This window comes from Melanaphis sacchari, unplaced genomic scaffold (assembly GCF_002803265.2).
Source record: "Melanaphis sacchari strain LSU unplaced genomic scaffold, SCAv2.0 Contig36_pilon_pilon, whole genome shotgun sequence".
Lineage (NCBI taxonomy): Eukaryota > Metazoa > Arthropoda > Insecta > Hemiptera > Aphididae > Melanaphis > Melanaphis sacchari.
In genome coordinates this window covers 2,613,146-2,627,891 of record NW_020271232.1, presented here as the reverse complement: position 1 = coordinate 2,627,891, position 14,746 = coordinate 2,613,146, and the positions used below count along the sequence as shown (strand labels likewise).

The 14,746-nt window shown below is 26.2% G+C and overlaps 2 protein-coding genes across 3 annotated transcripts; both read right to left on the bottom strand.

Moving 5' to 3' along the window:
* Positions 1–152: 152 nt before the first annotated feature.
* On the bottom strand, positions 153–3,989 carry LOC112596993 (alpha-tubulin N-acetyltransferase 1-like). 2 transcript variants are annotated; one of them, XM_025342891.1, is made up of 8 exons: positions 3,136–3,989; positions 1,285–1,431; positions 1,025–1,226; positions 792–936; positions 689–725; positions 544–616; positions 408–469; positions 153–335 (listed from the first exon to the last, which is right to left on the bottom strand). In XM_025342891.1, the coding sequence occupies exons 1-8, from the start codon at positions 3,228–3,230 to the stop codon at positions 215–217; spliced, it is 882 nt and encodes a 293-aa protein (XP_025198676.1). In that variant the 5' UTR covers positions 3,231–3,989; the 3' UTR covers positions 153–214. The 2 variants fall into 2 exon arrangements, with proteins under 2 accessions (XP_025198676.1, XP_025198677.1); XM_025342892.1 differs by having other exon boundaries at positions 215–335; positions 1,025–1,193; positions 3,136–3,230.
* A 4,836-nt stretch (positions 3,990–8,825) lies between these two features.
* LOC112596985 lies at positions 8,826–10,379 on the bottom strand. The gene is made up of 4 exons (XM_025342877.1): positions 10,081–10,379; positions 9,206–9,278; positions 9,080–9,138; positions 8,826–9,016 (listed from the first exon to the last, which is right to left on the bottom strand). Exons 1-4 carry the CDS (start codon positions 10,104–10,106, stop codon positions 8,899–8,901), a joined length of 276 nt encoding a protein of 91 aa, XP_025198662.1. The 5' UTR covers positions 10,107–10,379; the 3' UTR covers positions 8,826–8,898.
* Positions 10,380–14,746: the final 4,367 nt, after the last annotated feature.

Sequence of the window (14,746 nt, the reverse complement as noted above, 5' to 3'; positions counted from 1 at the left end):
AAATGTAAAACTTTTTAAGTTAAATAACTGCATTTTGTAGAAAATTAAAAATTAAAATAATAAATAATTACTCTACAAATTATTTGTAATTTAAATTGTTTTAAGTATAAAAAAAGTTCATAATTGTAAAATTCGAAATATTCATTTGGATATGAAATTTATGCATAAGGACACAACACATAGTGCAATTATTTGGAAATGTTGTCAATTTAAGTTACCACAAAGAATTGTGATGGAATTTAAGATCTCGTTTTACTGAGTATCCATCCTTGTCAGTTTTAAATGCACCTTTACTTTCAGGATGTGGATTCACTTCCTTGAATTGATTATCAACACTAAATTAATCAAAAGAAATTTCATTTAAAAAATTTTATGAATTCAAAATAATAATTAATTTGAATACTAACACATCACTGTCATGGTTGTATTTAAACTTAACAAATGCAGCGTCACCTTCGCCCTGTAAAATCTAAAATTATAAACAATAACAATTTATAAGTATTATAAATAACTTTAATTAGTATAACTAAAATTAAAACTTACTTCGCCCATTGAATCATGATGTTTATGAGCTCCATGCCGTCCAAACATTGATTGACTCTTATATGCTTCAGCACTAAGAAAATAAAAAATTGGTTATTTTAAAATAAAATTTACTAAAATTTAGTTTTTTAAATAATATTTATACCGATTTCCAGTATGGTCATGGTTATTTTCTTCTTTGGCTGTAAATTAAAATATTAATTAACAGTAAAAAAAAATTATAGCTCTAAAATATTAAAATTTCTTACGTGTGTTTTGAAAAAACTCTTCAAAGATAACAAAATTATTTCCCTGGTTTACCAATTTAGATAATTGAAAATGCTTCCACATAAACTGCAATAATTTTTTTGTTGGCTTATCAATAGCTAAATGTTTGGCCTCTAAACCAACATCCTAAACATTTTGAATTGTTATTTTTAAAGGTCAATAAACATTTTTAGAATAATATGAAAATAATAATTATAAAAAAATTAAGTTATACCTGTAGCATACATTCCATTAAGCGAATTCCATAACCTTTACGCTGCCTGCGTTCATGTATGTAAAAATCCAACAAACAATAGACCTTGGCTTCTGACCGAGAAGCTTGTTTGTCATAAAGAAACAATTTCTTCCATCCCATCTTCAAAAATCCAACAACAGCAAAATGCCTAGTTAAGAAAATACAAATACAGTAATCATAGCTAGAAACCATAAATAAATTAATCGAAAACAAAATAATATATTATATATATATCCTACTCTGGCTTATTGTGTTCAGTCATCATATAAATTACATGATCAGAATTGATAAGTCTATTGGCGCTGGTGATTGGCAACTTTAACTCTTGTGATACAGCTGATGCTTTACCCATTTCGTCAATGATCAATTTCATTATGTTTTTTAATCTATAAAAATAAAAACATATAAATAAATATAAAATAACAATAATAGTAATATCTGAACATCTACTGTGATTTGGTTATATTTTTATGATTCTAGTTGGGATAATAATATATTAAACCTCTACTCAAGGTGAAAAAATAACAATTTTTTTTTCTCAAAAAATTGTAGAACCTACTATCTATCCTAAATAAAAATATTAACAGCTTTAGGATTCAAAACAATAACTATTGATTATACAATTTTTTTTTTTTTATCTATTATAGATACCTGAACTTCGGGAAAGTAAAAATACTTTGATTTTCAATTTTAAGGCCTAAGAAATGGTTTCTGTTTACGAATTTGGATCTAGTTGGCACTTTTAAGGGTTATAACTCACTGTAGAAACTTGAAATTTTCACGAAATGTTAATATTATAATTTTCTATAGATGGTATAATTTTCAAAATATTTTGACTTTTTGTGGTACTAAAAAGTAAAAACAATTGAAATTTTCGATTAAGTGTTTTTAAATAAATTTTGATAAAGAAATAATGAGTTAGAGTTAGGTTCTCTGTAAGTTATTTATAGAAATAAAAAATAAAGTTGAACGTAAATCCACAAATTCTAACAAATTTTGTCAAAATCGCGAAAATTAAAAAATTATTTTGAAGTTAAAAATTTATAAAACTTAAAATAATTATACCTAAGATTTGAAAACTTAAAACAAGTTTCTTTTTAAGATTTTTAACCTTCAGTAAAAGAAACTTTTTTTACCAAAGTCAAATTCATATTTTACAAGCGTTTGGAACAACATTTTAATGATATTGCATTTCGCCCGTAAAATAATTATTCTCCTCAAAAGATTTATATTATTTTGTCGTTGTTCAAAAACAATTAATAATTAACATTTGAAATTTATGCCAAATGTTTATATTACCATTTTATTATACGTCATAGTATAATTTTCAAAATATTTTGATTTTTTTTTTTTTTAGTTATTTATAAACAATTGAAATTTTCGATTTTTGTTTGATTTATTTCTTAATAACATATCAACAAAAAAAATTTTCTTTTGATTAAAAAAATTTAAAATGTAATACAAAATTCTACATAATTTATTGTTCTTTTATTTTTATTATACATATTATTAAAAAATAAAAATACGAACACGATTTTTTTTACATGCATTTAAAATAAATCAAGACGAAATTAGAAAAAAACTTGCAAACCATTTTGAAGTTTATAATTTATAAAAAATATCTTTTTATACCTTTTAAATATCTTTTCTTAAGTCATAAGAAATTATATTTGATGAAAAATTTAAAATATATATACACAATTATTTTAATAGATATTTTAAGATTAAATATTAATGAAATATTTAAATATTTAAAAATGAATGTGTTAATTATTTTGTTAAAATTCAAAAACATTATTCGCGTAAACTTTAACGCATATTACGAATTTTACTAATTAAATCAACCTACCATATTATTAATTGAAAAATTAATTATTTTAATATAAATATTAAAAAACGTATCTTTAAATTTACCTAATGATATAGTCATAACTCATAAAGACTAACAAAATCATTTTTCGTATACAATCATGTATCACTTAATTCAAATTACACTAAATCATTTCCTCGACACCTTCTGAACAACAAAATGATACCTACCACCGGCCTATCTTTTTTGATATGTTTTTAGTTTTTATGTAGATACTCACTCATCGTTTTTTTCATGTCCTTCGACCGTTAGTTTGTTGTTAATCTTCAGAACTTCATTGGTGACCACGGTTCCGATATTGAAATTAAACTCCATCTTTGTCTTGTTAGCTGTGAGACTAACGGATAAATTAAACCTTAAGGCGTGAATACAATTAATAATATAATGGAATAATCGTTTGAAATTTAAAGAAGGGCGCCAAATATTTTTTTCTGCGATAGTCGGTTTTGATTATTCGATATTCAGAAATGCTGATTGTTTCAAGACAGCGCAATTCACAATGAGCTGAATGATCACCGATCAACGTACGTTTAACTTAATGGCGGACATTGACGGTTAATCGTTATGGAGCTCGGGCAGGCTGTTGACGAGACCGACAAGAAAATATCAGGTAACCTCCACTCCAAATTGAGTACTCCAAACTATCAAGTACCAACTACCAACTACTAACGTCAAACACACCTCCGAATTGTTTAAACATTTTTATTTTTTGTGAAGAAAAAATGTGTTGTGTTGGGTAAAATCCCGAATCATTTTTTCCGTAGAAATGGGGTCTCGTTTTCCGCGTACCCATATCTTGAGCAGCGCAGCTCTGCAAGTACAGTGACACGAAGTACAGATGTGTAATAAATATTAATAAAATTAAACTGTCTTATATGGTGCAAAATAATCAAAATAACATCATTAATATAAGATTGTTATTATAATCTTTGTACCTTGAAAATTGCCTTTTCCCGACAAGACTATGAATTATATTTTATAATCTCGTAAATGCGTCGCACTATTGCATTATTGACGTTCAAGTCCTTTAACCGTACGGCGTACAAATGTACAATGGTCATTGTAAAATGGAAATTACATAACTAGTCAATTGTTTTGAGAAGAAAAAAATAAAATACATTTAATCCTAACTAGTACAAAAATTTGATGTGTAAATTACAAAGAACTGCAGAAAGTAGTTATCACCCTGGTAGTCCTCACTGGTATGCCAGCCGGTCGGAACTTACTCGGTTAGTGGGGTAGATTTGAAATGCGCTCAAGGTCAGCGTACGTTGTTGTCGTCCTATATGCTCAGTTATCGTCGTAAACAACTAAATAAGTGATGATAGCAAAGTACAAACCGAGAATTACAGAATTCGTCAGGAAATTGAAAAACTTCAAAATACTCATCAGTCATTTATATGCCCGTGGCTTTCTAAAACATCTACGACAATACGATAGAAAATCGAAGTAATAATACGTCTTACTGAGATTAAGATTTAAAAATTTTGTCAAAAAGACAATGGGAAGCATTGTAACATAAACTTCAGCCAGTAAACTGACGAGTGAGTTAACGAGTTGACCATTATACTACGAGATCAGTACGAGTATATTTCCTTATTTACCATAATATGATTATTATGAATCAATTGTCTGGCGGCCATTTTCTTGTCAAAGCCCTTTTCAAATTATAAATAATTATTAATTCATTATTATTTTTCTTTTTTCTCACATATGCTCATTGTAAATATTTTTACTGATTGTATATATTCATATAAATGAAAAAATAACAATAAAATTAATAATTATATCTAAAATCTATTAAGTAGGCTTGAAAAACGTAAAATAATGAGTATGATAATATTTAATTAAACCTAATAGATTTCAAATATTCTTTGATTAAAATTACTTTATATTGAAATTCCACAGTTTTATACTATTAAAATATAAATTTTTTTTTCTTTTGGTATTCTTACTAGTAGACAACAGAATATTGTTACAGATAAATTCCATTAACAAATTATGTTTTTTTATCATTATACCCATTATTAATCCACATAAAGTAATATTTTTTTATCAGTTCAATTATTAATTAATATGTTTTTTTTTTTTTTAATGATATCTTTTGACATTCAAGGATTTATTGTTTGAACAGAATGTATTGCTTCTTTTTTTTTTTTAATAAGCTACATTTTATACAAATTGTAACAAATATCTTTATATATTTTTTTTTGTTATTTAAAATGTATACAGGTTATTGTCAAACAAAAATGAGAGAAAGCATGGACAACATGATGCTCATAAACATCATGACACAATGGGTAAAGTAGTTTAATAATTTATAGATTTTAAATATTTATGAAAATAAAATATATTTTTCTATTAGATTGTACAAGCTTAAAGCAAGAGTTTCTTAATAATGTGAAGAACAATTGTATTGACTTGTTAGTAATTATTACATTTCAATAAATTGGTTTAGATTATTTATAATTATTGTTCTTTTTTTTATGTTAAGGATTGATGATTACATGAAAGAAGTAAATCCATATTCTGAAAGTTTGGGCATGTATCAAATAGACAAGCATGGAAACTGTGTGGAACAAGATCTTAAATATAATCACAGCTTCACTAAATATCTAACAATATACTCATAATATTACATTATTCATAATTCACTTTTCTTATTTCTTTAGCAAATTTAATACTATTTTTTTTCTAAAAGATATTTACAGTCTGTAGAAAATATTTAAATAACCGTTTAAATATTTTAACAAAATTAATTTTATTCATATGCCATAATAACCATGCATATTTATCATATTAAATTCTTGCTTTTAACTATAAAAAGTTGTTTATTATTTAATATTAATCTTACTTTTAAAGTTTAAAATAATCTAACTATAAATTTAATTTAAAAACCAAAAATAGAAGTCTTAAGACTTTTAAAATGTTTGTTGCAGTTTTCATTTATGTATCTGAAGTAAATCTGCAGTAAAAATAATTATTTTTTTGTGGAAATCGACAATAACATTCCCCTCTAAAATAGATATTTGTATTTTGCATGAGCTTTTCTCAAACTTGTATGAAATTATGTCAAGGCAACAGTTATAACTTGTTAAGCAATATCAGATTAAATTAGTGTTTGTAAAAAAAAAAGTAACGAATAACAATTATGTCTTATTTATATTATTTTAAGATCAAATACTAATTTTGAACCAAATTTAAACCTATTTACTCTATAGTACATAGGTACCTACAAACTGTGATCTATTTAATAAATAAACCATAAATTTATTCTAAATGAAATTAATTTGCTACTAATTAATTTAGTATAATAAAATATTTAAAACATACGATTATTAATTAATAATTATTATAATGATATCATGTCGATGTCATACAAATAATTTTATTAAATTCCAAATCCACAACAGTAAATAAAATTACAAAAAAATAATTTAACAATCCGTGTGATGAGTAAATAAGAAAGTTAAAAATAAAAGTACATAAATGAAAATGTAGTTAGTTATAAACTAAGGCATAATACAATTGGTACTGTGAAGTACAAGTACCCTTTATCATTAAAGTAGTTAACACAGATAGTGACTATATGCTGGAGAATGGTATGAGCTGCTATATATTAGTACTTAGTGACATAGCAAGGAGGGGTGTTGTAAGTCCCCTCTCATTGATTTTTATTTAATTATTCAGTAAATAAGTGATCACAACAAGAAGACTATGGTTAATTTTTTTTTTTTGTTTTCTATGTTCCAGCCTGCTACAATTTTGAGTTGTCTATCCCTGGTATATACCTTAACCTTAATCCCCCACCACCAATTAAAAATGTTGGCTAAATCACTGACAGTATTGAATTTAGTATTAAATAGATTAAGTTATGTTCTTAATAGCTACTTAATAGCTTAAAATTTCAAGTTTAAAAAAACATATAAAAGAGGATGCTGTGCACTTTGTTTTTTTCTCTGAACCACACTCAAAAACAAAATTTGTGTTCAATAGACCCAATCTTGAGTTGTTATCAATAATATAAAAGTAAATTAATCTATTATAAAACTAAATTTTAATACATTAGATTGTGCAAACAGTAAGTGAATTGATCTATTTTAAATGGTTATTTAATACCCACTCACTTGTACTGTACTGATTCTTCATCAAGTTAAGCATGTTAGTCACTAATCAAAAATTCCCAATTGTTTCAAAGTTATTGTGTCATCCATTTATATTTTAAAAATTCAGTTTATTTGCTTGCATAGTTGACGGGAGATGTTAAAAGCACAGTCTGTTAACTAAGGATCCGTATATTTTAGCTAATTGATAAAATGAAATTTTGTGTATACAAATTACAAACTGCACCTAGGGTACTAATAATAGAATACTAATGAAACATCTAGACTAATATCAGATTATTTATGTAAATTACGGTTCATACCCGATATACATAAAACCATAGTAGCAACATTCCACTTGAGCAACCGATTAGCAAAATACAAACCACAAATTCAATTTGGTGGAAAAAGACTTAAATTTGAATACGATACACCTCCGAAGTACCTAGGAATGACACTTGATGAACAGTGAAGTGTTAACTTTTATACAACACATCGAGATTACAGAACACTAACTACTTAGTACTTACTCAATATTACATAGTACATTACTAATGTCTACTGCTAAGCTCAAAACGAAAAATAACATTATCCATAAATTAGCTGACTCAACCTAGAAAGTAGCGATGCCTACACTGAAAACATCGATTTTAGCGCTACTACACTAGTCTCCTCTGCCGCAAAGTATGCCTCTGTCCTCTGCTTCTCCAGAATGCTGTCTACTCATACAGACAAATAGTATACGATACGGTTAAATTTTAAATTCAAATAGTATGTATTAATGCAATGCTTGCATTGTATTCAATACTATTCAGTATTCATTGTAATAAGATCGATGATCAATCTAATCACTCTACGTGTATTATCTCTGGATTCTGGTTCTGTCAGTGTCAAATTGTCGATGACAGAATAGCTTCCGGTTCTTTGCAGCTTTTTAACTCTATATATTCAACGTAAAAAAGCTGCATGCATTGACGGCATGGCTGATTGGGAACTAGAGTTGCTGAATTTTAGCATAGATATCTGCAGCCTTATTAAAAGCTTGGATGTTCCAATACCTGGACAACAGCTCAAAAAATGGTCAAAAATGGGTAATGCTTAACCATCTAAGTACGCTCAAGACGCATGGTCACTCGTGAAATATGTTCTATAAAAATGAGAGATCGTCCTTACTAACTACGCCCACTCATCACAGTCCATTTTCCACATAATAAGTGATTGCTTTCTATGCACCTTTAACGGAACAATAGAAGAAATCCAAAAAACTTCCAAACTACCAACAACACGAATAATAGATAAATTCACTTAGTGTCCAGCTGAAGACACCTTAACTGATAATAACATTGAGAAGTTGGCATTACCATTAATTTTAAACTTAATATTTAATATTGGTTTGTGAATTATACAACTTAAGAATCTGTAAAGATATGGTATATCATACCATATAATTATAATAATTTTAAAAATGTAATAATTGTAGTTTTATAATTAATAAATGTTCCTTTTTTTTGAATTTACAGATATAATTTTACCTTTAACAGAAATATGCATTTTATCCTAAGAGTATTCTGCAGCTTTTAGAAAATTGTTAATTTGTAGAAAAAATGTGCAAATCTTACATAATAAATTAAGTTTATATATCTAGATGGTTAAATTATCATAATTTAAAAAAAAAAAAAAATACTCTGTAAAAATATCAAAATCAAAAAGAAGGTTGGTTTTAATAGTAAATATATTTTATACTAAAAAAAAAAATTTTGATTAATAAAAGGTGCAATCAAAAAATTTAAAAAAAAAAATCCTTATATTGTGCATTTAGTTTTTTTTTCTATAATTTATCTGGAATAAAATATTAAAATATTGATAGATTGTTTAAGTTATTATGTAGAGCTGTGATGATACTTAAGATCTCGTTCTACACAGTTTCCATACTTGTCAATTTGATAAGTACCCAAGCTTTCAGAATGTGGATTTACTTCTTTCACGTGATTATCAACCCTAGATAAAAAATAAAAATAATTAAAATCTAAATCAATTAATAGAAATTTAATAGTTACTAACAAATCAACATGATTGTTTTTCACATTATTAGAAAGTTCTTGTCCTTGTCCTTGTACAATCTAATAAAAACAATACATTTTATTTTTATAAATATTTCAAATTTATAAATTGTTAAGCTTAACTTACTTCTCCCATTGTATCATGATGTTTGTGAGCATCATGCCGTCCATGCAATGCCTCATCTTTGTTTGGTGATACACTGTAAAAATTCAAAATAATAACTGTATAACATGATACCTAGATTATAAAAAAAAAACTAACTTAATTAATACCTAGGTACTTGTATTCAGTTTGGGGAAATACACTTTCAAATGACAAAAAAATATGGCAAAAAAGAACAAATAAGTAAATTAATGAACATGGTAGTTAAAAATAGTAATAAATATGTATTACCAGGTACATATCAACTAGGTAATATACTATTTTTTTTATACAATAAGTATTTATACTTCTTTAATTATATTGATTTTTAAGAAAAAAACCATTGTTAGCCAAATATTTCAATGTCAATTTTAAAGTATAAAACTTGTATATAATGTATAGTAAAACTTTTTCTAAAAATTAGCTCGAATTCAAATTTCAAGTAAAAGTTTGAAAATTAATTAATACAATATAATAAATTTAAACATCCAATTTATTTTAATCGATAAAACATCATAAAAATGCTACCTATAGATTAGGCATGTTTCCGTGTTGAGAAATTGTAGTTGATTTGCCTTTTTTTCACATTACTATAATAAGTAGGTGATAATATCTATCCTGTGTACAGTTTAAAATAAATAACAATACCCACCACCTATAGAAATGTTTTCGTAATATTTAACGATTCCACTGGACTTTAGCGGAAAATCGAAAATAGTCCAAACGAGAAAATGGCTACCGTTGGCTGGCCTACCACAATATTGAATATAGTAATGTAGAGTTATCAAATATCCGAATTATATAATTACAATAATACCTAATTAAATAAAACATATTGCATAATGAAATAAATAACTTACTTATCATTCTGCCCTCCGAAGTTCATGTTGCGATGATTGTTGTGTAGTTTGGAGAATACTAGATTTGACGTTAACAAGAAGTATTAACTTTAATATTTTACTCTTTATGAATTACAATTTGCAAATGGCGAAGGAATGCTGACTGTTGACTGGCTAATAGGTATTATGGTTATTGGAAAAGGGGAAACAGGGGCAGAATGCAGTGTAGCCGACAACCGTAAAAGAGTAAAAGACTAAAATAGTCCTAAACTGCAGTCACGAATTTTATTGTGATGGCCAATGGGAAAAATGGGCGTCTATGACCTTGACGTGTTTTTCCTGATGATGCTTAGGTGTCTGGTAGTTATAGTGCTTCATTTCATAGTTATTGCTTATTCACGATGAGCACCGAGGGCTGCCGACCTCGAATGCGTTCGATCTGCAGCGTTCCTGCGGTTTACAGGATGAGAAACCGGGATAGGTCACAGGTTGTCGAGGAAACAGAAAATAAAATAAACGGTGGGCGATCGGGTAACTCTGAAATTTCATATGTGATTTAGGTACTATGCACTCAATAATAAAATTTCCATAGACTAATCGTACGAATTCATATTAATTAGAAAATGACTGGTTCATTTTTCGCGGTCACTTTTAGAATGAAGCGGGTAGGTATGATAATTTATTTTATACCTGCAAATCTAGATGACTGTTTTTTAAAAACTATTTTGATTGAAATTTAAAATATTGACATGTATACCTTTTACAGTGGATCGAGTTTAATTATTTATTCTACTCGATTTCAAATGCAGCGGTAGGTACTTATGCAATTATTATATGGTTGGTTGGATTAAATGAGAAAAATTATTAATTATATATTTATATATTATAAAATGTAAATTATCTGATATTTTGACGTTTGTAATATATAATAGTCTCAATTGTTTCCACACTAACATACTTGATTTAATTAAAATTGTTATGATTTCCATATGCGCAGATTTTTTAACTTCTAAATTCTATTTCACAATATATATGCCCCCACGGCCCCATAACACACATAGGTATGTTACAAAATTAATTGTTTTAATTTTTATAATCATTGCACCCATTATATAATAGTTATTACAAGTGTCTAAGAAGTTTTCTTGATCTAGTCTGAAGTCTGAGGCTAACTGAAGACATAGGTATAGTGTCACTTAATTAATAAAGGGGCATAGTTTAATTTTTCTTTTTTAGTTTTTAAGCTTACCTATCATTGTGAACAACATTTTGACTGTATAAATTGCCAATTAATAGATTTATATATTTTATGATATTAAATAGGTAAATGTTATAGATACATTTATTCGAATTAAAAAATATATATAATATAATAAGTACTTAGTCGCCATGTGTTTAGTTTTTTGTTAACTTCTTTTATCATTATTGTAAATTAATAATTATATAATTAAAAACAATAATATACAAGCACTATTGAAATTATAAAGATATTTTGTTGATAGTTTGAACTTTGATTTGTATTTTTTATACTATTGTCTTATGTAAAAAAACTAAAAATTAATGTGTTATATCATATATACTTAACAGTTAACAGTATATTTATTATTAAGTACCGCTAACACCAAGAACGTAAATATATTATACATATTTTTTTTATTTGAACCAATTACCGAAGTTCCACAATCCAGATTATAATACTTAACAATTAATTTGCCCCCCTTTAAAAAAATATCCATAGCAGCATAGGCTCTCAAGTAAGTCGACGCGACGTTTCATCTTGGAAAACAGCACGACTAGAATCAACAATCCAAATGACTTATGCCTTATGGACGCGGAACAATGATTGTCATGTTGAGAGCTGCCGATAAATAACATAAAACTATAAACCTAATTAATCAGCTTTACATTTCATGTGACAAAAGTAATATAGATTTACAAGCTAGTCGGTCTCGTGTCAACATATTATTTTTTCTACTTACAAAAATATAATATTATTATTGTAATTTACTAATTTTTTTAACACCTTTTGCTTACCTAATTATTTTATGAAATGTTGTGTTTTTTTTTTTTTTATCTAACATTATGTAATACATCGTATATTTGTATTGTAATTGTGTGTACAAAAGCTCATGCCTTACGTAATATATCTCGACATATATTATAACTTATAAGCTATGTAAACTGAATAAATATACTGTGTTCAAGATAAGTACATTTTTTTTTAATTCGACAATAGATCATAGAGTACGACACATTATATGTGTACTGGTGTACTTAATACGAAATTAAAAAGTGTGTGTTGATATAGTGATAACACTAAGTACAATATTTTTATTTTATTAAACTAAAATTATATTATACGTATCTCAGACGTTTGTGCGATCTTACATTCATTCAGTTTTGATTACTTTTTTGGGCTTGCTACTGATGGGTGTGCAAAAGTATTTTCATTTTATTGGTTGCCCATGTATTCGTAGGTGGACATTTGATTGAATTTTTAGGGGGGCTATTATTATAATTCAGTGTAAAATGGCCCGCAAGGTCTTCGCCTATGCACCCCTTTCTATTTATAAATACAATATATTAGGTACTAATGAAATATATAAAAAAGTGTAACTAGTGTAAGTAATAAAAAACACTAAACAACATACATTTAAAAATAATTAATAACCAATTTTATGTTGATAACAAATATGTTTTTATCGGCAAAGGTATTATACGTTATTAGTATTATCATCGTTATTAATATTTTTGGACAAATCTTTTTCAATATATAATATAGAAAGATCACTGAACCTATTCTGAAGCATCGATGTCCTTAGCAAAGATTTTATTTTTTTATAGCACTAAAACTTCTTTTGCAAGTAGGTAGCTGAACTAATTGAAATTGTCAATGCTAATGTAAATAGTTTTTGTAAATTAGGGAATACTGTTTGATTTTCCGACAAAACTCTTAAATATTGGTTTAATAACATTATGTAGGTACAAATAGACAATAATCATTATTAAAATATATTATATATATATATGTGCAAATGTGCAATGTACATAGATACATGTTTTGCAATACAAATATGAATAATAGCATGTAAAATTGTACAACTAGTATTATTATAGAAATGCTATTATATTATAGTATAATAAATGTTATTGAATGTCATTTATTTGGAATCAAAATATGTTTAGTATAATAATAATTTACTTATAAACATTTATTAGCGGCATTTGTTGGTAAAATATTATTTTATAATTTTCAAAAAAATTAACAGATAATTATTGTATATTGTAATAATAACATTTCAAATAGTTTCAATTTTTGGGGACTAAGCCCCCCGATGTCTGCCTAAGCGTGCATTACTACCAAGTACCAGGTCATCGGTAGAGTAAAATATTTTATATAAATAATTTATTTGAATATACGCTAAATTGTTTTTGTCGTACCTACAAGTATTATGCCCAAGACGTCCAAGTATTGACATCAAAATCCTCTCGTATTTCCCTATTTAGCATTAATCTCACTACTACCACAGAATAAATTATTTTGTGCTACTACACCGTATTAGAGATAAACTACGTTTTAGAGTAACTATAAAAACATTAAACAATTGTTATTACCTATCATGCATAAGTAAATGATTATATTATGAAAAATCGTTTTATTAAAACAATTCTGGCAAGAGTTCCGAGTTGGTTTAGTGAAATTATTTTAAGTACAACTTTGTTAAGTACAAATCGATGCTAGCTGAGATATATACCCTATTATATGCAGACATTAAACATAAATAATATGTTAGATTACCCAGACTCCGTAATGTATTCTATGATACATGAATTGTAACTGAGCATAGCAAAGTTGTAACAAAAAAGTAGGTTGTAAATATTTATTATGAAGTAAATAAATTGCATTGTTTGTTTTACCTATCTATAAGATAAAAATTGAAAATATTACAGATATTATGAAATAAAAATTATTTAATTTATGAATGTTGAGCAAGTTAATGATAATAATAAATTTCAGCTGGTTAAATTAAATAAATATACATAATTATCAATGATGAATGTATAAGATACCTGTATACTATGCAGCAGTACATACTTTTCATAAGTATAATATTATAATGATTGTTTTGTTTCTCACTTTTAAAAAGCTTCTGCCAATCATTGTGACACATTCATCTTTTTAGTCCTGAATTGATACATGTTTTAAATATCATATAAATACATTTCTTTTCCAACAGAATAAATCTAGTTCAACAAATTTCTCGTGCAACAGTGTCATGTATAATTTATTATTTATATAAATCAATAAATAGAATATTTGAAAATGATAATGGAAGAAAAACATTGGGTGAATTTGAACACACAGAAAGTATATTATAGGTACATTAATTTATAGCGTATTATAGATATCTGCATAAATTTAGTATCTACTACTACATATAATAAATTTGGTGCATTCTACAACTTGAAATTTTTAATAAGTTTGAATTTTATCTTTTAAATGATATTTGTAATCTGATTCAATACCTACAATTAAGTATTAAAACAAGTAATGAAAAATAATTATTGTATTATTACTCTACTTTCTACAATGAAATGGATATTATATTCAAATTATTAATAGTTTTTCAGATACTGATATACAATTAAACAATATTTTTTTTTAGTTATAATATATAATCTGAAG